The sequence below is a fragment of the Anolis sagrei genome, chromosome 2 (assembly GCF_037176765.1).
Source record: "Anolis sagrei isolate rAnoSag1 chromosome 2, rAnoSag1.mat, whole genome shotgun sequence".
Classification (NCBI taxonomy): Eukaryota; Metazoa; Chordata; class Lepidosauria; order Squamata; family Dactyloidae; genus Anolis; species Anolis sagrei.
The window spans coordinates 124,202,807-124,228,639 of record NC_090022.1 but is presented as its reverse complement, the minus strand read 5'-3'; the positions used below and the strand labels follow the sequence as shown (position 1 = coordinate 124,228,639).

Sequence of the window (25,833 nt, the reverse complement as noted above, 5' to 3'; positions counted from 1 at the left end):
AAGGCAATTAGCTGTCCCTGGGAGTTCTGACCCACTGGAAGTACAGTGTTAAGCACTACTAGTAGTAAACCTGTATAGGGATAGGTAGTGTAAATAACTAAAATAATTTACCAGAAAGTTGAATCATTGTTTGATCAGGCACTAAGAGATAGTAGTCCTTTGGACCTTTCTAGCCCTATCTGGACACTGAGCCAAGGACATTTGTCATGCTAAACATTCACTTACTGTGCTCTGCCATCTACCTGCCTGCAAGCAGGTTACCATTCTAACTTTAAGTATACTGGAGAATGAATGGAGAAGATGTGATGCACCTTTTCAGGTGACATTAAAAGAACTGCTGATAAGCAGCAATGTTTAAGCAACTGTAACAGCAGCCACAGCTTGAGCTTACCTACTAAAGAACCAAAGCAGGAGACAGGAAAGGGTTAACAGCCCCATGTGATATAAACTGGTTATGTGTGTGTCCATTGGCTTCTTCAGAACACTGACACCACACCCACACCTCCCACTATATGTGTGTGTGTGTGTGTATCCCCATTGGGTTCTTGAAAACGGTGCAGGTTAACTTTGTAGCAGAAAAAGTTTATAAATAGAGGAAAAGAGGGCTGCTGCCCAATAGAGCAAATACTATATTAGAGGCTGATCAAATCATACTGTACATTTTGCTTGACAAAATTATAATAGTGAGACAACTTACATGACTTTGCCATCCACCTTTACAGGAAAAAATTGAACCTGCACTTAATAACAAACCTTAGTATTTCCAATGGAAAATTAAAAATGGGGGGAAAAAACATCAAAATCATCCGGGTGTCCCCTGGGCAATGTCTTTGCAGATGGCCAATTCTCTCACACCAGAAGCAACTTGCAGTTTCTCAAGTCACTCCTGACACGACAAAAAAAAAAAAATTCCAATGGGAAAAATGACAGAGCAATCGAAAACTGGTTGTAGGCCCTAAGTAAATAACAGAATAAGTGAAACTGTGGAAAAGAGAAACTGCATATATCATACCGTACATGAAAAAAACCTTACAGCACTGTTTTCAGACTTTACTGAATTGTGTGTGTGTGTATTAAAGAGAGAGAGAGTTCGCTATCCAATTTTAAAACATATTTGTATATATAGACACACACAAGCATACACACACATAAATGAATGAGTGACTTTATAATGTATATGATACCGAGATAAATTAAAAATAGACAAACAGTACTTCCAATAAATTTATTTCAGATCCCAGAACAATGCAGTTAGTCAATTAGAAAATTCATTGGCATGAGTGATGATAAACAGTACTTAGATATTATGCCAAAACATTTTAGTGCCCAATACATATTGCCACAACATTTAAATAGTTTGGCTAATGGGGTTAATAAATATATTATATGGACATAATAATATAATATAAACATAGCGTAAAATAGTAGAATAACATATATGCAGCAAAATGGATTTTGTTTAAACTGGCTGCTCTTTGCCCCACAGCGAAGCCAGAGCGACTGGTCCTGCCCAAACAGACAGCTGTAAACAAAAAGCAACCTTTTAAAGCAATTCACACAAGTGTGTTAAGTGGAAGCCAGTGACTAATTCAGCCCAAACAAGCCTGATCTTTCCGTTTACATGAGGCTGCTGAGCAGACATTTGTGTTTCCAAAACAGAGCCTTTGGATTTTTACTGAAAAGCTAAAAGACCTGCAAGCAATTTCAAATACTTGCATACTGCACTTGCCAATTTTGTGGGTTACCAAAAAAAGTTGGTTTTTCCATTTATTAATGAGCATCTAGGTAACATAACACTACATATGATGAGCAGCAGTGAAAGCCAGCTACAATGCATTAAACCCTGGGAACAGAGTCAAGTATTGCTCCTTTCAGATCCTGCAAAACTGGGCACTGAGCATGGCAACAGGACACACCAGAGCTCTTCAATCATTACAGATACTATGCAAGGACAACAGGTAGCAGCCAATAGCCTTGGTGGCTTTCCAACCCTGTAATGAGGCAACAGAAATGAATGGGACCTGGTATTTGTTGTGCGTGGAGGCCATATGGCTAACAATCTGGTAGAGTTCTGGTCTATTTATTATCCGTTTAACCCACTGATTACAAATCCTCTTGACAAAAGGTCATGGACCTGGGAGGAATGGCTTTTGTTCTACCTTTTAACACCAACTAGCACAGGCCAGAGAACATGAGTTCTAGGTCCCAAACAAGTCAGGGCGTAATGTCCTTCGCCCTCCATCTCCAGATACAGACTGTGCTGCAAGACAGGTGTTTCATGAATGTCTCCTTGTGGTGCTGTATCTGAAAATTATTTCTGACTTGTGGAAACCCCAAAGTGAGGCTATTATGATATTTCCTCAGCAAGATGTATTCACAAGAAGTTGGCCATTGCTTTTCACTCAGGCTGAGAAGGTAAAGTAGGTTTCCCTGGATGAGTGAAGTTTGAGCCCTGGAACTCAAAGTCCTAGTCTAATCACTGAAACCACTACAGACAATGCGGTTTGTGTCCTTTTTAAGGGCATATGCCGCGGCAATAAAAGCCGCAAAGAAAACTTTCTTTGCGGCTACTATTGCGTCTGCAAAAAACCGTCCGGCGGAGTTGTTTCGGATTGTCAGAGGTCTTTTAACTCCCCCTACCTCAGGTGGGAGCCCTGACAACTCGGACACGCGCTGTGAAGCATTTGCTCGGTTCTTTGCAGACAAAGTCGCTTTGATCCGTTCTGGGCTGGACGCCACATTAAATGCAGTCTCTGTGGATGTGACACAAGCACCTGCTTGTCCTATTTTGATGGATTCTTTTCAGTTTGTGAAACCCGAGGATGTGGACAAGATACTTGGAGGAATGAGGCCTACCACGTCCATCCTAGACCCCTGCCCATCCTGGCTTCTGAAAGAGGCCAGAGGGGGATTGGCTGAGTGGGTAACGGTGGTGGTTAATGCCTCCCTTCGGGAAGGCACGATTCCAGCGAGCCTAAAACAGGCTATTATAAAGCCGCTGTTGAAGAAACCATCACTGGACCCCACTAAATTTGACAACTTTCGGCCTGTTTCCAATCTTCCCTTCTTGGGCAAAGTCATGGAAAGCGTGGTGGCCTCACAACTCCAGGTATTCTTGAGAGACACGGATTATCTGGATCCGGCACAGTCTGGCTTCAGACCGGGGCATGGTACCGAGACGGTCTTGGTCGCCTTAGTGGATGATCTCCGCCGGGAGCTAGACAGGGGGAGTGTGTCCCTGTTGGTGCTTCTGGACCTCTCAGCGGCCTTCGATACCGTCGACCACGGTATTCTTCTGGGACGCCTTGCAGAGATGGGCCTTGGGGGCACCGCTTTGCGGTGGCTCCAGTCATTTCTGGAGGGTCGCACCCAGAAGGTGTTATTGGGGGACTCCTGTTCAACACCACAGCCTTTGACCTGTGGTGTTCCTCAGGGCTCCATACTGTCCCCCATGCTGTTTAACATCTACATGAAGCCGCTGGGTGAGATCATCCGGAGTTTCGGGGTGCGGTGTCACCTGTACGCAGATGACGTCCAACTCTGTCACTCCTTCCCACCTGCTACTAAGGAGGCTGTCGAAGTCCTGAACCGGTGCCTGGCCGCTGTGACGGTCTGGATGAGGGCGAACAAACTGAAATTAAATCCAGACAAGACAGAGGTACTCCTGGTCAGTCGCAAGGCCGAACAGGGTATAGGGTTACAGCCTGTGCTGGACGAGGTCGCACTCCCCTTGAAGGCGCAGGTTCGCAGCTTGGGTGTGACCCTGGACTCATCGCTGAGCCTGGATCCCCAGGTTTCAGCGGTGACCAGGGGAGCATTTGCACAGCTTCGGCTCGTGCGCCAGCTGCGCCCGTATCTTGGGAAGTCTGACTTGGCCACGGTGGTACACGCTTTGGTCACATCCCGCCTCGACTACTGCAACGCTCTCTACGTGGGGCTGCCCTTGAAGACGGCCCGGAAGCTCCAGCTAGTCCAGCGCGCAGCAGCCATGTTGTTAACCGGAGCGGGACGCAGGGAGCGCACAACGCCCTTGCTGTCCCAGCTCCACTGGCTGCCGATCAGCTACCGGGCCCAATTCAAGGTGCTGGTGCTACAAAGCCCTAAACGGTTCCGGCCCAAAATACCTTGAGTACCGCATCTCGGCCTACGAGCCCACGAGGACCTTGAGATCATCCGGGGAGGCCCTTCTCTCGGTCCCGCCTGCCTCACAGGCACGCTTGGCGGGGACTAGAGAGTGGGCCTTCTCGGTGGTGGCCCCCCGGCTGTGGAACTCCCTCCCTGCTGAAATTAGACAGGCGCCTTCCCTCATGGCCTTCCGCAAGGGCCTGAAAACCTGGCTCTTCGAAAAGGCCTTCAATTAAGTGCTATGTTTTGGAATGACCACCGGAATGGACTATGACTACGAGACTGATTATGACCCAAACAAGACGAAGCGGATTTTTAGTTTAATTAGCTGTGTGTTAGTAAGGTGTGTGTTATGGTCCTGATTTACTGTAACTGTTGTCTGTATGTTCTATGTTCTGTACACCGCCACGAGTCGCCTTCGGGCTGAGAGTGGCGGTCAACAAGTGCAAATAATAATAAATAAATAAATAAAATGCAGGTTCTCATTTCCACATTTTGAATGGAAGTTGCCCCTTATCCTCAGAGATGCTCTTACACACAAATGTGGCATCATCACAATGTGCCTTTCAAGCACAGTCACATGGAGAAAGGGACTTGCCATCCAGTCACTTCCTGCAAAAGCTATTCATAGACAATGGTGTAATAATTGTAATAAGATGCTTATAATACCATGGCCTCTACATAGACACTGAGCAGGCCAGTGGTGATGTCCTATTCTAACATGAAGTGCTTTAAGAATAGAATGTCAATATACAATATCAGAACTTATGGTGAAGGCCATATTGGAGCATATGTTGTCAGAAAAGTCACACATAAAGCACACACTTAGATGTAATCAATCCAATAAATGAAATCATCCAAAGGATTTCACTTGGTTGAACAGGCCTTACTGGAATGACAATTTCCTACTGTTCAGCAATATTCAGCTCCACCGAGTGCCATGACAGCTTGCTACAATTCAGAACTAATCGCGGATTCACCAGCAAAATATGCCCACTCCAGCGCATGCTCAACTTCGAGGGGTGGGGTGGAGGGGGGTGGAATCAGCAACTCAACAGGTGAGGCTATGAAACCTGATCAGGGAAGACAAAGCAGTTCCTGTCAGTGGCGTGCTGGGAAGAACACATCACTTGCACCATATCAGGAGACGTGCTTGAAACAGTAGTGCACTGAAATCTCAGCAACATGAATAATCTTTGCCATCTGTTTGAACAACTCAACGGCTCTAGCTGCAATCTGAAGGAACACTCCCACAGAAGCACAAGGGCCTCGCTGATAGATCACAAGAGCCCATCTCTGTCTCTGGGGGCCCATTTTCTTCAGAACACTATGCTGCGACTAAGACATTGTAATTTGGGACTTGCTTGAAATCGAAGTGGAAGGCATTTTGTGTCTTGCGGAGCCAATGAAAAAGGAAAGAGAGACCCCATCTTGAATTGTGTTAGGTTCATGTCTCCAAAGAGAGGTCCATTCATTCAAGAGGGTATAAGTATGTTCTGAAGTAGAAGTGAAGAGCCCCTGAAGCTGACGTACCATGAAATCAAACACAAATCTTTCTCTATGACTTGTTTCTGGCAACAGAGTTGAATAAAAATTTGGAATATTAATTTAGAGGGATTGTTATTTTACTATATCAGTTTAAAGGCATAAGACTCCTGTTGGCATTTTTAGATGAGTGATTATTTTCCTCCTGAAAATGGTACTACAGACTATCCCACATTCTTCTCTGTACCTCTCCTACAAAACATATGGCTTCAAAATACAATTCAAATGTTTGTCAAACATTATTTGGCATATTGACTTACTATCCCAGCACTATCTGAGCATTAAATCCAGAATAGGCTAAAGTTGCTAGGTTTCAAAATCAGCCAGATTGCCATGTCCACATCTTACTAGCTCATCACCAATTGCAGCGCAACATAGTAGAGCTGAAATGCTTTATGACTATCAAACTCCCCAAAACAGTATGGACACAGGGAACTAACACTGGCCAGCTTCACCATTGAGCAGAATGAGGCAGACATATTTGGAGAGGATCATGAAAAGGCAGCAAATTCATTATTATAACTATATTTACTGCCAGGAAATAGGAATGGCTACTGTGATATTTTTCTGCCCTGAATTCCCCAATACTTGAGACTACTGATGCACCTTCCACGCAGCTGAATAAAATCCCACATTTTCCGCTTTGAACTGGAATATATGGTAGTGTGGACTCAGATAACACAGTTCAAAGCAGATATAGTGGATTTTTTTGCCTTAATATTCTGTGTTATATGGCTGTGTGGAAGGGCCCTAGATTACTATCCATGGTTTTAATATCCTCAATGCTAAGCAGGATCATCCCTGTTTAGTATTTGGAGGGGAGACCACCAAAAATACAAGATACTGTAGGGAGGAACTGGCTAAACTATCTCTAATTAATACTTCTTTAAGAACCCCCCCCCCCCCAAATAAAAACCGTGGGTCACCATACACTGACAAGTGTCTTGATATACACAGAAAGTATTATCAACATGGAGAGGTGAGGCGTTTGCTCAGAAACAAAATATCTTGGGCTCCTCTCGCTACAACTTTGCAGTAGAGAAGAGCTATAATAAACAATAATGAGAATACTTTGCGACTTTTGAGATTTTTGAAAACGCCATGCTTTATTGTTGTTCTTTTCTACTAGTGAGATCAGAAATGTGAGAAGGGGGACTTTCTCTATGAAATTTATTTCAGCAAAAGCAAAAAGGGGAAGTTGGAGAAGCCCATCCTGAACTCCCTGGTCTAAAAGCTATAAGCTGTTATATATGAAATCAGGAGAGGAGAGGGCAGTCTACATATAAAAATTAATGCCTCCCACCTAAGTATCTTGTTTAGTACATCAGGTGTTTTTATCAATTGCAATTTCAGTCAAAGCTTCAACAAAAATCTGACACAGAAAACAATGGCAAGTCTTTCCATTCACACCCAAAGACCTGTGGATTAATGTGGGAGCTGTGCGGGCAATTTGTTACAAGCATAATTTGCTAGAAGATGGGCAGAATTCCATTTAAGTATTTGACATTGCACAAGATAACCAGAGCACTTATTATTGTACTATTTGGGAGCTCCCAGACAACAAAGCTTCTTTTTGTTACTCACAAAAGCCTGCAGTTCTCCTTTTTTAGGCAATATTGTCACAGATATCCATTTCTATTGTAAGAAAGCTCCAGATTCACATCATATAGAGAAACATAATAGTCAAATCTTAGAAATCACAACTATAAACAGCAATTGTTTAGTAAAGCAAGTGTGTGTGTGTACATGCACACACACACACACACTTGCTTTACACACACACACAATGCAAAAGAGACTAAGTATTCTTTTCCTGTTAAATATTCCCCTTTGCAACAAGTTGCGCTCAAAAGTTTAAGAAGCTAAGCAAGTCTTAAAAGTTTTGAAAACCTTTCACTACAATCAACACACACATCTTTGAAGCTTTGTTGGCTTTTGAAAAGTAAATTGAATGTTTTATGTTCACTTTTATGTTATGTTAGTTATAATTTTTGATAGATTATGTTTTTATCTAACTTATATGTTTCCTTTTATGTGGGGTTATTTTGGTTATTACACTTGTACTTATTGTTATTGAGGCACTGAATGTTGGCCTTTTTGTTTGTTGGAATCTGCCCTGAATCTCCTCGGGGAGACAAGGCAGAATATAAATAAAGTTCATTATTATTATTATTACATCCAGTACCATCTTCCCATAATTACAACACGGTAATGTAGCAGGAAGTCAAGACAGAAAGTGCCATGAGAACTATTCAGAACATTTTAAATCACGATCACTGTATTTAAACTAGATTACAAAAGGGCTGTATTCTCCAATTTTGTTTTTAAGCAGAGTGATTCCAGGGGAGATACTAAAGGAAACATATTGTGAACCCCTTTGCTTGTAAAAGTGCTTGGCTTCAATAGCTGGCTCTAGTTTTGTGTTTGTTTGTTTGTTTGTTTTCATTTCAATGAAACCTTTCCATTCAAAGCTACTAAACAGAAAGTGTAGGTTAAAGAGTTATTTCCGTAGATAGTCAGCTATCAGACTGCTGTGGAGTTACAGAAGCTGACAAATTTGCAAGAAAACCCTCACTTTCCTCATGTCTGGGAATTGTTCAACAAAATGTGTGCTTTCACTTTCCTTTGCACAGAAATAAACAGAATAAAGAATGTATTCAAACTAGTGAAGAAAATATTCAGGCAAACCTATCTTACATATTTAAATATAATCCTCCTGCTTTTTTCATAAACTTAGTGCATTTTCTCAGCATCATTCTTGTACATATAGTTTCTCCTCCAGAACTCATATTTTATTATGGAAAATAAAAATTAAGTCTCGGTCGATTTGAGTAACACAACAAAAAGGCATCAAGCTGTAATAATGTTTCTAACTTTTGAGGTAGGCAGTCTCCTTTTTTGCCCATAGTGTTTTCAAAAATATCTTTCAATGTCAAATATTTTTAAAAGTTTGCTACATACAAGCTAGATTAGATTCTGAATCAGATTTCAAATGTGATTTCTAGGATCACATTGGCTTTAGGGGTGACAAACTGGCTTCAGTTAAAAGTGATATATGTAGTTGTACTTGACTGTTGGATCAAGCTGCCTGGTTTCAGTATATTTAAACTGCAAAACGGTGAATGTGTATTTGAACTTATTCCCATGTGGACATAGTGGGACTTGCATCTAAGTATGTAGTATACACAGAGCATACAAACAACAACAACATTTATTATGGTCCATAGACCCATCAGTAAACAAATAGACATTTTAAATTCTCCCATCTCAGGAGAAGTTCATTGTACAAGATACATCTACATAGTTTCAAGTAATACTCCTGTCAGAGGTTAGTTGCTTCCTCAGCCTTGTTGCCACTGCGAGGAATTTTGCCACTATGATGGTCACCCTGTGGCACTTGTGCTCTAAAAGATAACTACAGGCTGCATGGGGACAGTCCACAGAATAACAGTACAGCCCTGTATATGAAAGCTCAAATATCACAGCGTAAGATTGCAGGATAAATCTCACTAACATAAAAATAAACTTCTAAATAAATCTGTGGTGAGAGCCAGTGTGGCATAGTGGTTTGCATGTTGGACTATAACTCTGGAGATTAGGGTTCACATTTCCTACATGGCCATGATAAGTAACATTTTTTGTTTTAGCATCAGAGGAAGGAAAAGACAATTCTGGGGTGTTGTGTGGCTGTACGGCCAGTGTTCTAGCAGCATTTTCTCCTGGCATTTCACCTGCATCTATGGCTGGATCTCTGGTTCTATACTGAACAATTTTTTGCCAAGCAAACACCATGATAGGGTTGTTCCAAATCTGAAACACCTTGAAGGTACACAACTGCAACCGACAACTACATCTGTATTGTGGTGCATTGCAGCAGCTTCATTCCAAGATGTGTTAGAATTCCACAAAACCCTCTTCAAAGGATCATGCCATATTACTTTGCTTTCTGAAACAATTTGAGTTGGATTCCCCAACGTACTAGGATTTCCCTCACCTTTACTTTTGAAATAGATTTTCTGTAGAGACCCAGACATATAATTTTATAATTGCTAGTTTTACAGAAGCCAGTAAGTTCCAGGAGGAAAACTTAAGTCTGTATTTGCTGTGTTGACCTTAACTATTAAAAACATTAATTATGAAGCGACATTTTACTCTAGTGAATCATCACTAAAATATAAGTGTGACTGAAGCTGTACAAGCTATCTAATCCCTTAAGCAAAGTATTCCCCTAAATATCAACTTGTTCCACTTAATGTATCTAGGCATCCCATTTGCAATTAATTGTTTGCCAGTCCTTTACATGAAAAGAATTAATTAACCATTTTAAGCATCTAATTTAAGCAGAGCTCAAGATGTTTTAAAATCATCTCACTAAACAGCTCTTTGGCAATATAACAGTCTCTTTTTTTACAATGCATATCGCAAGTATGGTGAAACTTTTAACACTTGCTGGAGGCACACTTGCAAGTTTTGAACTGCTCTCACCTACTTTCTCAGACAGAGAAAAAAGAAGGACCAGAGTCACATAATATTTCTTGTTAATCTAGGTTTAGAAGTAGCAGCAGTGTTGATCATAAGAAAATGCATTTACCATTTAACGGCTAGGTTTAAATAGATATTAATGTTCATAGGTTAGAGTAGAGTCTCACTTATCCAACCTCCACTCATCCATCATTCTGTATTATCCAACACAGTCTGCCTCCCACCTGGATCCACAGCTGTTTCAATACATTACAATGTTTTGGTGCTAAATTCATAAATACAGTAATCACTATGTAATGTTAATGTGCATCAAGTTGCTTTTTCTATCCATTTATTGTAAAACATGATGTTTTGGTACTTAATCTGTAAAACCACAACGTAATTTGACGTCTAATAGGCTTTTCCTTAATCCCTCCTTATTATCCAACATTTTTGCTTATCCAACGTTCTGCCGGCTCATTTATGTTGGATAAGCGAGACTCTACTGTGGTTGCTTTTTTGCTCAAAGTTTGCTTGCTTGTTTAAAAAAGAAAACTTTCTTTTTAAGTATACAACTAATAATAACAATATTAACTTGACAATTAACTTCAACCAAAATCCTTAAGAGTGCTCCTTTTCACAAATGTAACATTAATATTAGTTGCTTGAGTTGAGATTGCTAACAGAGCATTTGCATGACATTAATTTTTAAAGGAAGCAATACTGCCCACTGAATAACTTAAACTTCTGAAGGTTGTTTGACTAAGACAGCAAATCCAATGGAACTTAATTATTATTAATTAGTTCTAAATAAAAGTTAGTAGTAAGCTAATAGTGATCAATCTCATTTTATAAATTAAATTTAGACATGTCTAAAAGCACAATTCTTGATGAAACAAGGATGTCTCTTAATATCATCATCATCATCATCACTTTATTTCGTAATTAGTCGCTCTCCACCAAAGTGCTCTGTGAAAGCAGGGAGAAATATCACGCATCAGAGACTTGCTTCATAGAAAAAAAAATCTTCCCCAACCTCATGATCTTTTTTTTCAGAATGAGGTTTTTGTTTCAAATATAATGTCCTAAACTGACACCCCAGCATTAATTATATTTGCATATAAAGAGCATATGCATAGAAATGATTTTTTCAGTTAGCTGGTTGTTTGGGTTGTTTAAAACTTGAGAGAGTCAACTTTTCTCCTGCTTTCATTTCTATTAGTTCAGTTTTCTGTAACTCAGAAAATCAAATTACTTCACTATACTGAACCAGTCTCTTAACAGTAGCTCAATCTTTCTCTAATCCAAAATATCAGTTCCAAGCAAGTCCAGTTTTCAGTGGAGAGAGGGACATCCAGTTCGTATCAATGTTAGTACAGCATTTTAATTATCAGTCTGATAAGAAATTCATGAGGACCCCGTAAATAGGCAGACAACTTGAGGAACATACACACACAGTAACAGTGATTTAAAGTTGCTGTAAAATTTATTAGTATACTAAATTTTTATGAAATCCAAACATTAGTTTCTCTTTGGCACTACAAAAATACTCTCAGAATCATGTAGCCAAGTATTTCAAAACAGAAAGTTAAAGCTGCATGAGTGAGAAGTCCAATATAACTCCAACAGGATTTCGCTGTGAGTACCTTCAAACTCTTTCTACCCATTCGTCATATTGACAGGAGAAATCCAAATAGTTAGGAACTATAGTTGTGTAACAAGTTAACTCCCAAAATCCTTAGACAGGAAAGGAAGGCTAAATGTAACCAGAATACACATGTAATTGATCACAACTTTTAAAAATAAGCATTTTAAAGCTGAAATCATTAATCTGCCAGTCACCATCTCATGTCAGTTTCCGAATTCACCAAGTCTGCTCTATTTACATATCATAGCGCATGTAGCGCATGAGTCATAGTCCCTGAATTAATTACGTTTGACAGTTTAGACTGGTTTCAGTGAGACTTAACACCCTAGTCCAACAGCTCTTTCAGAATTATGTATCCAAATTTAGACTTAATCGGCAAATTACAGTCCTTCATCTTAAAAGTTTAGATTTCAGTTTTCCAGATAATCCAATTAATTTTAGATTGGGAGATTTGTTGGCATTTTTTAAAACTGCAGCTAGAGATAGTACTGCAGTCAGAATTGCCAAGTGAATTTGGGTGAAAATGCTACTGGATACCTCTCTGTAGATTATCTTTATTCATACAGTGTTATTCAATCTTTCCCTGTCCCCCATTCCTAGGAACATGTACCTCCGTTGTGTTTATTTTACGAGCACACAAACACAGAAAGAGAAAGAGATTTCTTTTGGCACAACTGAGTACTGATTTCTCTTATCAAAGTTTTCCCTCTGCAAAAAGCATTAGCTTGACTTTCTTTGCAGTAGGGCTGGGAAAGAAGCATGCAGCCAGGTCTTAACTGGTCTGGGAAACTGTTCCATTCCTATCAATTAAATCCCATTATCAAGGAAAGCACTTGTAACAATATTTCATTCTCTTGGCTCCTTTGTTTAAGACAAGATTGCTCCAGCTGGCAGCAACAGGCAAAGTTTGGTTCCTGAATATAAACCTCTTTCCCTTGCCATTGCTTTTAGAATACTACTACTGAAAAACAACTGAGACGAAACAAGAGGAGAAAGGGAGGAAAATACTAATCGTATGTAGAAAGACAACAATGCCACATATAAGAAACATACATGAAGAAGATGTGCCAGGCAGTGAGGGCAAAAGAATGAGACCCATGCCCATAATTCAAATGCTAAGCTTCATCAAGAAACACAAAATAGCATATCTGTAAATCTCATCCTTTTTCTACAACTATTCTTAGTAGTCAGTATGTTTCCAGAACTATGCTTCCATCAACTCCTGGCAAATCTATCTCCTTCAATTCTTCGGAACATTGATGTTTTTTCAGCTCAAATAACTAATTCTAATATATCATCTGTGTTTACACAATAAGAAACCACAACTTTTTTTCTCAAGTTCTTACATAAATTGGACTGACAATGCGTAGTAAGCCTGTGAAGTTTGGAAATTCCATTTGGATCAAAAAGCTCTTTTTCAAAAAAAGAAAATACTGCCACGGGCATTACCCTGTGTCACAGCCATGTGAAATGTAGCAACACACATCCCCCTCAAAGTCCTGTGAAGCGGAACTTCAGTAGCATTAAAACATTACTTTAAACTGTGCCTTTGAACTATTCAAAGTGCTTCAGAAGAGTTGTAAATGGAGTGCGGGAATGACAAAAAAAAAACTTGAGGCAGATCACTCACTTCTCATCCACACCCTTGAGAAAATTAGTTTCAGATTTCAGAAAACTCTGTACCCAAACGCCTGTTTAGATGGAGACAACTTTTCAGAGATTCTGCTCATAAAGGTACATTAGAACAGGAACCAGGAAAGTGCCAAATCTGCATTTGGGTTAGACAGCAGAAGTTTTAAATGAGAAGTTTTCAAAAAGTAAGTTCCTGTTCCACCCGCCCCTCTCTTAGAGATGAGCTGGAAAGCTTCCTTAGTTCACCCTTCAGCAACATTGAATGGTTCTCATCTTCCTGACAGCTCTGCTCATTAGCTACAAGTTGCTGTTTGGGGAGGATCTGTTTAAAACCATCTCTCTTAAAGATATGTCCCTCATTCAGAGGAGCCGGTCTCAATAACCTCTGAACAACATTAGCAGCAGCATTCAGATCAACAGAGTTGGGAGCAACAGCCTTGGGAGGTGGGAGTCATAAAAGGTCTGAAGAGGAAGGCGCCAAGGACATGGCAGATCTACAAAGAAGGAGCCTGATCTTCTTGGACTGGAATGGGAAAGTCCTGCACACTTAATGGCAAAAGAAGGGGAAAAGCCATCCCCGAGTACTTGGCTATCAGTTTTGATTCAAGAGGAAGATTTTAAGATTTTCTTACTGAAGACAGGATACTAATGGCTCTCTCTCTCTCTCTCTCTCTATATATATATTATTTATTTATTTATTTTGGGTACTTCTACCCCACCCTTCTCAACCCCCTAAGGGGGACTCAGGGCAACTTCCAACCGCATATATAGATAGATAGATAGATAGATAGATCAGTAGGCATGATTTTAATTGCTGTCACTACATGTTGCCACTCTAATGCATTAAGTGCTTCCATCCTCCCATATTTAAGATGCTGGAAAGAGCATCATTCATTCATACACACACACACACACACAAACATATGTGGCAGGAAACAAATGGCTATAGAGAGAAAGAAAGAGAGAGAGAGAGAAAACAATTTGTTTCCTGCTATATATAATAGATCACTAGGCATGCTTTTTAATTGTTGTCACTACATGTTGACACTCTCATGAGTTGAGTGCTTCCATCCTCCCATATTTCAGAGGCTGGAAAGAGCAGGTTTTCCACACATTTTCTCCCAACTCACTCCCTGCCTGCATTTCATAAAAGTTGTGCAAACTTCAGGGGAGACTGACATTTCCCAACAGCAAATGTGCTCACTTTCGCAACCCACAACAAAGAAACTGCCCTCTAGCCTCTGCTTATTTTCAGCCAATGAGATGCCCCCAGCCGTTGAATACCAATCCAGTCAGGCTTCTCTGCTGAACCCTAGTTTGTGTACACACACAGCCACACTCGGGGTCAACCTTGCTTGGCCAAGCTGGCGTTCATGCCCCCTCTGCTCCCTTTCCATCCTTTGGCAATGGCAGCTCCCCCGTGCCTGCTTCACTTCCCACCCCCTTCCCAGGAACAACAGCTTTTCTTCATCTTCCGGAACTTGGAAAACCAAGCCCTCAGGAAATGTGCAGATCCCCTTTCCTCCCACTGTTTCTGTCGGGAGAGAACCGGTCACCTGCCTTCTCCTCCTCCTCTTCTTGATAAGGGCATCAATCCCTCAGTGCTCATTCCCATCCCGTGGGATGAAAGCTCTCTTCCTATTCTGAACTCCGGCCCTTCTTCTCCCCGAACTCACTCCTTCCCTAGTTTTGCTGAGAAGGGGAAAAGGGAGCAGCGACGGTGAGGCTCGAGCCTAAAGGCAGACCCGGGACGCTCTCCAATTTAGGGCTAAAGCCCACATACGCGCGCGCGCACACACACACACACACTCCACGCCAGGTGCTTTGGGGGTCGAGGCTAGTGCAGGGCTGAGGGCAGCATCCAAAGGCCTGCCAGCAGAGCACGCTCCAGGCTCGCTCGCGCTCTCTCTCGCTCCGAGGCGCGCGCCTGGCCTGATCCGAATGCCACGAAGCCTTGGCTCCCTCCCGGGGACAGGCGGCTGACGGAAGGCTTCCTTCCGCGCGACAGAGGGCGCGTCTACACTGACCGCACCGGGATGGGAGAAAGAGGTTTCCCCGCGCGGATGATTCCGTAGGAGGAAATCCCGGAAACACTATGATGGGGAATACACAAAATCTCAGAGCCCTCAAGCACACTTTCGCACGCTTTCGTGGAAGATGTTTAAGCCTGAGCCCCGCAGCTTCCGAACTGCACTAAATGGCCAGTGTGGATGGGGCCGGAGTTGGTGGGCTTTCCCTCGCGAGAGTGGCGAACCTTGGGCCGCAAGGGGAGAATCAAGGGCCTGAATTCGGCCCTTCTCTGAGACGTGGAAGGGTCTCTCCTCTCCAGAAGGGACCCGGGAACCTCCACGAGGGACAAACGGGGCGGAGGGGGCGCGGAGAGGGTCCTCTTCCTTCCCCTTTCCTGCAGAACCAGAGCCCCGAGGAAGAAGGAAGGAAGGAGAAAGAGTTTGACGGCTTGGCTTTAAGGCGGAGGGCAAGAGGAGAGAGATCCCCCTTTCGCCTTGAAGCCCCTGCCAGCCTTCCTCAGCCACAAGGACCGGAGGGGAAAGTGCTCATGCCCATGGGAGATGGAAGGGATGCCATGCCATTTCAAGCCTGGAGAGAGAGGAGCGGTTTCGCGGGGCAGATGCTTCCCTGGGACCCGGCTTCCAACCCGGAGGGGAGTGACACCAACCCCTGAGTGCTTACTTTTGTGCGAGTTTGTGACCTGAGCGGCGCAGTTCGACTCCAGATTACAACTGCATCAGGTGGTGAGTGTGGGCAGAGCGGGGCCAACCCCATCCCGGTGTCCCGAAGGCCTCCCCGTTCCCCGTTTCCCCGTACCTGTACCAGGCGAGCCCGCGCTCGTAGTTGCGGTCGAAGAAGTGGGGCTCGGCGCCCACGGCCCGCACGTCGGGGTGGACCCTGAGGAACTCGAGCAGCGCCCTTGTCCCGCCCTTCTTGACCCCGATGATCACGGCCTGCGGCAGCTTCTTGGTCCCGGAGCCGTTGAGGAAGCTGGAGAGGGCGTTGGAGGAGGGCCCGGCCCCGTCGAGGATGCCCTCCTCCTCGCCGCCCTCCTCCTCCTCCTCCTCGGCGGGGATCAGCGGAGGCGGAGGCGGGGGGCCCTTGGTCCGGAGCAGGAGCAGCTTGTGATGCGGCGAGGAAGAGGAGGCGGCGGGGGGTCCCGGGAGGAGGAGGGCGGAGGCCTCGGGGGCGGGCGCGCAGGAGCCGGGGTTGGCGGCGGCGCAGGAGTAGACCATGCAGAGCCACAGGGCGAGCATGGCGAAGAGCAGCAGCGGCGGCCAGAGGAGCCTCCTTCGCCCCGGTGGCGAGGCCAGGGCGCTGGGGGCATCGGGGAGGAAGAGCAGGCGGCGGCCGGTCACCGTCAGGCCCATAGGCGGGGCAGGGGCGGCAGAGGCGGCGGAGGCGGCAGCCCGGCCACCATGGCTCCCGGCGCGCAACGCGGAGCGGCGGCGGCGGCGGCGGCGGGCTCTTCCTTCCCCTTCCTCCTCCTCCTTCTTCTTCTTCGCAGCAGCAGCAGCAGCGCCACCCGCTCCGGAGCCTCGTCGGGCGCGAATGAGCCGCTCGCCGACCTCGTCCAGCCAAGCCGGAGCGCCGCGAGGGGGCGGGGAGAGAGGCGCGCCTGAGTGGCACCCCTCCGAGCCTATAAGCGCCGCCCGCCGCATGCTAATGAGCCCCCTCCTTGTGTTGCTCTCAGCCAGCCAATGGCGAGGAGCCGGCAACTGCGGGAGGCCGTTAGACCTTCTCATTGGCTAATGAGCCGTGAAAGAGGCCCGCGAGGAGGAGGATGGAGGAGGAAGAAGAAAGGTGAGGCGGGACGGAGGGAGGGAGCGAGCCTGAGCCCGGCAGATCCCTCGCGCTTCCCTCGCCCTTCCCTGGAGAACGGGCACGGGAAAACTTCGGCCCTCCAGGTGTTTTGGACTCCAACCCCCACAATTCGGAATTGTGGGAGTTGGAGTCCAAAACACCTGGAGGGCCGAAGTTTTGCCCATGCCTGCTGCAGAATGAAGGCAGTTTGCCGGCACTTGAACCGCTCTGGTTCCAGTCTGGGAGTTGTCCTTTGGGGAGACAGGCACCAGCACCCTTGGGCCTTGTGCAGTCCCCAGGATTCTCTCGCCCTGAGCCGTGGCAGGGAAAGCGGCGTCCAACTGCATCCAATCCCCAGTCTAGAGATGCCCGAGCTTGGCTGCCCGGGGTCCTGCGCCCCCTCCTGGCTGCTGTGCCTCCCCGCCTGAGGCCTCTCCCTTGACCCCAGGCAGCCCGCCACAGAGAGAGAGAGAGAGAGACCCTTTGGGCCGGCAGAAAGAGCGCACGGGTGGGAAAGGGCACGGAGATCCGTGGCTGGCACTTAGTGGAGGCGCCCACTCCTGCTCCTGGGGCTTCAGGGACGACAAGCCCAACAACATCTTGGGAGCGTTACGCTGTTTCCTTCGGGAGCGCTGTTTGCGCAACGCAGCAGACCGGAACATAGATATTATAGAAGGATTGTAAGAGTTCTTTAATGGTAAAACCCTAACCCTAAGCCTAACCCCTAAGCCTAACCCTTAAGGTAATGGTAAAGGTTGTCCCCTGACATTAAGTCCAGTCGTGTCCGACTCTGGGGTGTGGTGCTCATCTCAATTTCTAAGCCAAAGAGCCGGCGTTGTCCGTAGACACCTCCAAGGTCATGTGGCCGGCATGACTGCATGGTGCGCTTCCTGCCGGAGCAGTACCTATTAATCTACTGCTAGCTTGGCAGATGCTGGAGCTGACAGCGGAAGCTCATGCAGCTCCCGGTTCCGAACCTGCGACCTTTCGGTCAACAAGTTCAGCATCTCAGCGCTTTAACCCACTGCGCCACTGGGGGCTCCATCCTAACCCTAACCCTAACCCTAACCCTTATCCTAAGCCTCCCCTCCTTTCTATCCTTCCACCAAATGCAACTATGAAGTATCTTCCCGCCCTCCTCAGTGTGCCGCTCTCCCCTTCCCTTATTCACAACCGCCGTTGCGGAATGTGCGTGACGCTCGGCGCTTCCGGACCCAGCGATCATACGATCATCAACCTTCCCCCCCCCCCCCAACCTTTCAGGCGGATCAGGGTTCCTGTTGAGGATATCGCCTTAAGTATCAATTATGTCGGAATTACAAAAACCGGAGCTCCTCCGAAGCCGGCGTGAAGGAAAGCGGCTCCTTGTTCATCCCGGCTGCGGAGGAGGCGTCCCTGGCTCGTCTCCTGTGAAGCCAGTGTCCTCCCTCCTCGCGGAGCTTCTCGGCGCCTCTGCTTCCACGGATTCCTCTCAGTCATTGCCTTAGCTACACTGACCATGTCATGCAGTTTCAAAGCGGCGTGGAAGCCAGTGGCTCCGCTGTGCCGGTGAGGACATAGAGGAACTCTTGGAACCAGTTTGAAACTCCAGGCGCATGAAGGGCCGGCTCCCTTTCATACACTTTTGGGGGAGCTTGATTCCAAGCAGCCGCAGTTTGATGCTAGTTATGAACTGCGCTAAACGGCCAGTGTAGATGGGGCCTGAGTCTCCTCTCTCCCCCAAACAAATTAAGCACTTATTACTTCCGAGGCGCAAACTGGAGCAAAGAGGGAGGAATGGCTTGAGTCGGGGAGTCAAAGCCTTGGGTTTTCCCATCCACAGCCTCCCAGGCCCAGGCATGTAGCGGGGGGAGCTTAACCCCCCCCCCGAAATTCTCATGGTGGTTCGCGAAAAGGCCTTACTGGTGCATTATTAAAACTGTTATGTTTATTCATATCATGATCTGATCACCATGCTCAATATATCCCATATGCATGGGCGTATTGGGGTAACGATACAAAAGGTTTGCTAGGGTAGACCCTCTTTCACTCAAACTCAGCACCCTCCCCCAAACAAACTCACCCCCCCCCCCCATCGAAATCCTGGCTACGGGCCTGCCCAGGTCCCTTCCATGGGGCTCTATATCCCAGAACCCGATCCCAGATTATCTGTCTAACCCTGATTATCTGGCAGTGGAGGCTCATATAATCCAGTTCAAACCAGACAATCTTGGTTCAGAGCCTGGGATATAGGGCAGTGTAGATCCAAACTCAACCAAACTCAACACCAATCGCAGTGGCGATTCAAAGGGGGCCAGACCTCATTCATTCCACAGTGCACTTAAGAAGTTAGGTGAGGCTTATACTCTGCCCCTGGTGTGTTTCAAGGTGTGCGAGTTTTTAAAACTTGGGTGGAAATCGGGCAGGGAAACTCCACTCGAGCTGGATCAACACTGTTATAGACTACAGATTGAACTGCATTGGATGGGAAGATCCAGGTTCTTTGGGCGCTAAGGCGGACTTTTCCTCCGGCATCATGTGGACAAGGTTGCTGAAGGAGGGCGAGGAAGCCCGGCTTTCTGTGGGCAACTTCCACTTCCTGTGGGCAACTTCCACGCCGGAAGAAACGAGCGCTTGCCTTCTCTTGGGAGAGGCGCTCCTCTTTGCGCATCAGGAGCACGAATTGGAGTTAGTGTGGTTTGTGGTGTGCTTGGAGGGGAACGGACCCCCCATTTCCAGTATTATCGCCTTAAAATCCCCCGGGTTTGTGCATTTGCATTTATGTATTTATTTATTTCCTATGTATGTTGCCTTTCTCTCGGATTGCGACCCAAGGCGGCTTACTGAAAGGTTGAGTTTAATATTTATTTAAACACGCACGTACATATAATTAAATAGCCCTAATTAAAATGGTAAATTAAAAAAACACACAATATTTTCCAAATAATTATTTTTTAAAAATTAATCTGCGGGATTAAAAGTATTTTATTTTGCTGGGCCTGAATCTGCACAAGTCGAAAGATGGGTTTTGTCAGTGGGCACAGCTACACTATGGATCAGGCCTGGGCCAACGATTGGATTGTTGTAGGTTTTTCGGACTGTATGGCCATGTCCTAGAATCATTCTCTCCTGACGTTTCGCCTGCATCTGTGGCAAGCATCCTCAGAGGTAGTGAGGCTTGATTTAAGAGTATATAACCCATTTTTCCTCGTTCCAGCAGACCTCACAACCTCTGAGGATACCTGCCATAGATGCAGGCGAAACGTCAGGAGAGCATGCTTCTAGGACATGGCCATACAGCCCGAAAAACCTACCACAACCCAGTGATTCCGGCCGTGTAAGCCTTCGACAATACACAAAAAGGATTGTTTTATTTTCCCCAAGCGGCGCAAAGCATCCCAAGGAGCCCTAATACGAGCCACCCCGACCTTTCCAAATGAAATGACACCTGAGGTTGACGGAGTCCTGCCATTGGCTTGACACCGCCGTAAGATTAAATGCGTGCGGCAATCATCTAAAATCGATCAATCTCTCACTAATATTCCACATGAGAGAACCTTCCCTCTTGCTCGGATGAATTTCCTGGTGATCCTTGAGCATGATTTGATAGGAATTCAACGAAGTGGGGCGAATGGCACAAACTCCCGTGTTTGGAAGCGCCTGGGAAGTTTTTAAAACCAGAGACGAACTTTTTCCCTCCATCGGAAGAAGCATCCTCCTCAGCTTGAAGGGAGAGCAGCTTGGCTTTTTAACAGACCTTTTGGAAAAAAGAATAATCCTTCTCGGTCAAGAATTTGGCTCAAGGTGGCCTGGGCTGATCCTTTCCTCTTGCCCGACCCACCCAACGCTTTGCAACAAATTTGCAACAAGTCTGGAAAAAAAAACTCTCGTAGGAAACCTGAGGGCGTACCTTCCCCCTCAGCGCAGGGTTTCCTAGTTTGTTGTCACTCCAATTCGTCAAACTCCCCTTCCTTGGGCTCAATAGACTTGAACTACTTGAGAGGGCGACTTGGGAGTCTAAAATGCAATTGAGGTAAACACAGGGTCGCTGTGAGTTTTCCGGGCTGTCCGGCCATGTTCCAGAAGCGTTCTCTCCTGACGTTTCGCCCACATCTATGGCAGGCATCATCAGAGGTTGTGAGGTCTGTTGGAAACTAGGCAAGTGAGGTTTATATATCTGTGCAATAATGTCCAGATTACGCAAGTGAGGGTTATATGTTTGTGGAATAATGTCCAGGGTGAGAGAAAGAAGGATTTGTCCGTTTGAGATCTGTTGGAAACTAGACAAGTAAGGTTTATATATCTGTGGAATAATGTCCAGGGTAGGCAAGTAGGATTTATATATCTGTGGAATAATGTCCAGGGTAGGAGAAAGAACTTCTGTCTGCTTGAGGCAAGTGTGACTGTTGCAATTGGCCACCTTGATTAGCATTGAATGGTCTAGCAGCTTCAAAGCCTGGCTGCTTCCTGCCTGGGGGAATCTTTTGTTGTGAGGCGTTAGCTGGCCCGGATTGTTTCATGTCAGGAATTTCCCTGTTTTCTGAGTGCTGTTCTTTGTTTACTATCCTGATTTTAGAGGGGTTGTTTAAATACTGGTAGCCAGTTCGGGGTTGGATTATTATTATTTTTTGAACCCAAAGTCGAGGCAGAAACTCCATGTTCGCCTTGTGTGCCTTCAAGTAGACTCTGATTCCTGGCGAAGCCTTTGCGTGGTTGTCTTGAAAAGATGTGTTTAGGCGGGGCTTGCCCCCTGCCTTCCTCTGAGGCTGAGAGAGTGCGACTCCCCAAGGTCACCCGGTGGGTTTCCTCGCACGGGCGAGAGGAAGTCCAGACCCTTGTCTTCAGCGTTATAGTCCATCACAGGCACTCTCAAACTGCGGCCTTCCAGCTGTCTGGGCCCTCAACTCCCAGAAGCTCTAACGAGCTTGTTCAGTTGTCAGGAATTCTGGGCGTTGAAGGCCCAAGCAGCAGTTGGAGGGTGCCTGGCCCAACTGCTGTTTCAGCTGCTACAGCAGCCTGGCTCGCACCCGTGTTTTCTCCCCACAGTGAATGTGGGCATGAAAGGATGCCTGGGAAAGGTCGAGCCAAAGAGTCTGTGGAGGCAGGGGATGCCCGAAGAGAGGGAAGAAGACATTCCCTGCCACTTACACCTTGCTGTTGCTGGCACGGGAAGTGAAAGAATAAAGGGAATCTCCAGCAGATTGTGAGGAGGGCGGATAAAAACGAGCCCCTTCTCGTATCATTTTCATGAGAAATAGAAAATGTTTGTATTTCGACGCCTATCCAGTTTTATTGACCCAGTTAATGACCGTGACCCGATTTCCCAGGGGAAAAAAACTCCCAGGAAAGTCTTCCCACTTGTGAGGGTTTGGGGCTTGGGAAGAAATGCAACCCACCAGGGGCAGAGGCCTCAAGAAAACATTTCTCTTTCGGTTCCTTCTTCCCCGCTCGCTCCCCGGAAGAGCCATCACCCCTCTTTCGCTCCCTTCAACCCCATTCCTAAAATGCTCCCTGTTGGAAATAATGACACCCTTCATCAAGCCTTCTCTAGCAATCTGTTTGTCTATGGCAGGCATCCTCAAACTGCGGCCCTCCAGCTGTTTGGGCCTTCAACTCCCAGAATTCCTGACAATTGTACAAGCTCATTAGGGCTTCTGGGAGTTGGAGGCCCAAACAGCTGGAGGGCCGCAGTTTGAGGGTGCCTGGCTAGGATCTTGTTGCTTATTGTTTCCTGTATGTAATATGGTCTGGTGTGCAGCTTCCTTTAGGTTTCTCAGAAATTATAAACAAAGGCTGCAGTGCAGACTCCATGCTCTCTCTCTCCTTTTGATTATGTGACCTGCCGATAGCTTTTTTGTTTCAAGAGAGATGTCCTGGCTGGATGGCACAGGGAACCACCTCCAAGATATTTGAAACTGGACTAATAAGTTTTTGTACCTGTGTATGCTGAACATGGAGCCCCTAGTAGTGCAGTGGGTTAAAGCACTTAGCTGCTGAACTTGCTGACCAGAAAGGTTGGCAGTTCAAATCTGGGGAGTGAGCTCCTGCTATTGGCCCCAGCTTCTGCCAACCTAGCAGTTCAAAAACATGCGAGTGTGAGTAGATCAATAGGTACCACTCCTATGGAAAGGTAACTGTGCTCCATGCCAGCCACATGACCTTGGAGGTGTCTACAGACAACGGCAGCTCTTTGGCTTAGAAATGGAGATGAGCACCACCCCCCAGAGTCAGACACAAGTAGACTTAATGTCAAGGGGGAACCCTTACCTTTTATGCACAACACATGAAGGTTGTGAGTAAACCAAATACAGTAGAGTTTCGCTTATCCAACATAAACGAGATGGCAGAACATTGGATAAGCGAAAATGTTGGCTAATAAGGAGGGATTAAGGAAAAGCCTATTCAATGTCAAATTATATTATGATTTTACAAATTAAGCACCAAAAGATCATGTTTTACAACAAATCGACAGAAAAAGCAGTTCAATAAATGATAACATTATGTAGTAATTACTGTATTTACGAATCTAGCACCAAAACATCACAATGTATTGAAACAGGATCCGGGTGCATTGGATAATACAGAATGTTGGGTGAGCAAAGGTTAGATAAGCGATACTCACATACTCTACGGCAGGGCTCCTCAAACTATAGCCCGGGGGCCCGAATTTGGCCCTCCGTGGTCATTTACCTTGTCCTTGCTCAGGGTCAACCTAAGTCTGAAATAACTTGAAAGCACACAACAACAACAACAACCCTATCTCATCAGCCAAAAGCAGGCTCACACTTTCCACTGAAATACTAATAAATTTGTATTTGTTAAAATTGTTCTTCATTTTAATTATTATATTGTTTTTAAGTGTTTTGTTTTGCACTACAAATAAGATATGCCCAGTGTGCATAGGAATTCATTCATTTTTTTCCAAATTATAATCCCTCCAAATTATAAGACCTCCAAATTATAAGCCCTCCAAATTATAAGCCCTCCAACAGTTTGAGGGACTGTGACCTGGCCCTCTGTTTAAAAAGTTTGAGGATCCCTGCTCTACAGTATGTTATTTCCATCAAAGTCTACTTCATTTTTGTCTCTTGTCTCAAGCCAGTTGTTTGATTAGAGAGTAGCTTTTTTGGGCACTGATAACAACGTTTAAGCTCTGCTATTTTTATGCACAGGCAAATCTATTTTTCCTGACAGATCAGAGATTGCAGGTTATTCAGTCTAACAACCAAAACCGTTGCCTAGCCTAATTATATTTGGATGTATACTACAAGAGAAGGTTATATTCTAAAGGGTTTTTGGATCTTCTCTAAAAGGTTATCTTCTCTAATACTCCCAAGGTGTTCTTCATTGACCAAGTCCTGAAATCCCATTGATTTCAATGGGATTGACTCACCAGCCTCTGGAGGTCAGAACTGCAGGCTGCATTTCAAATCTGCCTCTCTAACCTTCACTTTCCTTTTTCCCTTTCCTCTTAAAAAAAGGTATTTCTAAAAATGTTCCTAGGACTCCATAGCCTTAAGACAGGGCAGTTAATGGAGTAAATTCTATGGTGTATCAGGCATGAGCAAACTGGCTGTTAGGAATTCTGGGAGTTGAAGTCCAAAACACTCAGTGAGCCGAAGTTTGCCCATGCTTGAGATGCAGCCGTAGGAATGCGGGAGAAACCAGAGTCCTCTTGGACTGGGATCTCTCCTTCCTTCTCACATAAAGCCCAGGTCAGCACCCCTGGCTCTGGCTAGGAACTGGTGAAACAGTATCTTTTCCATGTTTCAGCTATGTGACCCTTTCTGTGGAATGAATTATTGGAACACAACATCCAGTTTTCACCACACCTGTTGAAATCTCAGTGTAAAGTGATGTGCAGACAGGCCTGTAGCAAGGGGGGGGGGGTTAGGGGTTCAACCCCCCCCCCCCAGAAATGTTTAAGATTTTTTTAAAAAAAAACCTGGTTTACTCATGAATTTTAACTGGTTAACCCAATCCCCATGCTAAGTCTATGAGACGCAAAACTTAAGAGTCCCTCCAGAACTGCAAGCACTATCTCAGGCAAATATTGACAATTTATTCACACTGTCATTACTTGCAGCAATAGCCGATGTAGTGAAGCAACCAAGTTGGGGGGGGGGGGGGGTGTTGAATGCTCTCATTAAGGAGGCCAGACTTGGTGGACGTGGTTGACAGGGGCGGAGCTGCAGGTTATTGAAGGCTGCTCTGCCCCCTGCTCTGCTCTTTGCTTCAACGTGAACTAGGAGGCAGGTTTCAGCCCCCCCCCCCCCTGCGAAAATTTCAACCCCCCCCCCCAAATTTCAACCCCTCCCGAAATTTTTTTCTGGCTACGGCCCTGTGTGCAGACATTCCTCTGAAGTAACAATTTCCCATAAAATGAAAATGGGGGATTCTCAGCAACATCTCAGTCTGAGTGTTCCTTACCAGAGGTTCAGGTTGTAAGTCGTTGTAGTATCTTATTAGTTTCACCAATGCAACACTCTTTGTGGAGCCTTTTCTAGCAAGTCTCACATTCTGGGTGAAATATGTAAATCAACTCTAACTCTGTTTTTGAAATGTTGCCATCTTTACTCAAAATGGAATCATTTCAATGATGTAACACAACACTCTCCTTTGGGTTTCAT

The 25,833-nt window shown here is 45.4% G+C and overlaps 1 protein-coding gene across 1 annotated transcript in view; it reads right to left on the bottom strand.

Moving 5' to 3' along the window:
- Positions 1–17,007, bottom strand: part of LOC132768531 (heparan sulfate glucosamine 3-O-sulfotransferase 3B1-like) — a 40,474-nt gene extending 23,467 nt beyond the window's left edge. The window contains exon 1 of the mRNA XM_060764520.2: positions 16,238–17,007. Coding sequence (XP_060620503.1) covers positions 16,238–16,791 — 554 coding nt within the window. The 5' untranslated portion in view covers positions 16,792–17,007. The remainder of the gene's footprint in view (positions 1–16,237) is intronic.
- Positions 17,008–25,833: the final 8,826 nt, after the last annotated feature.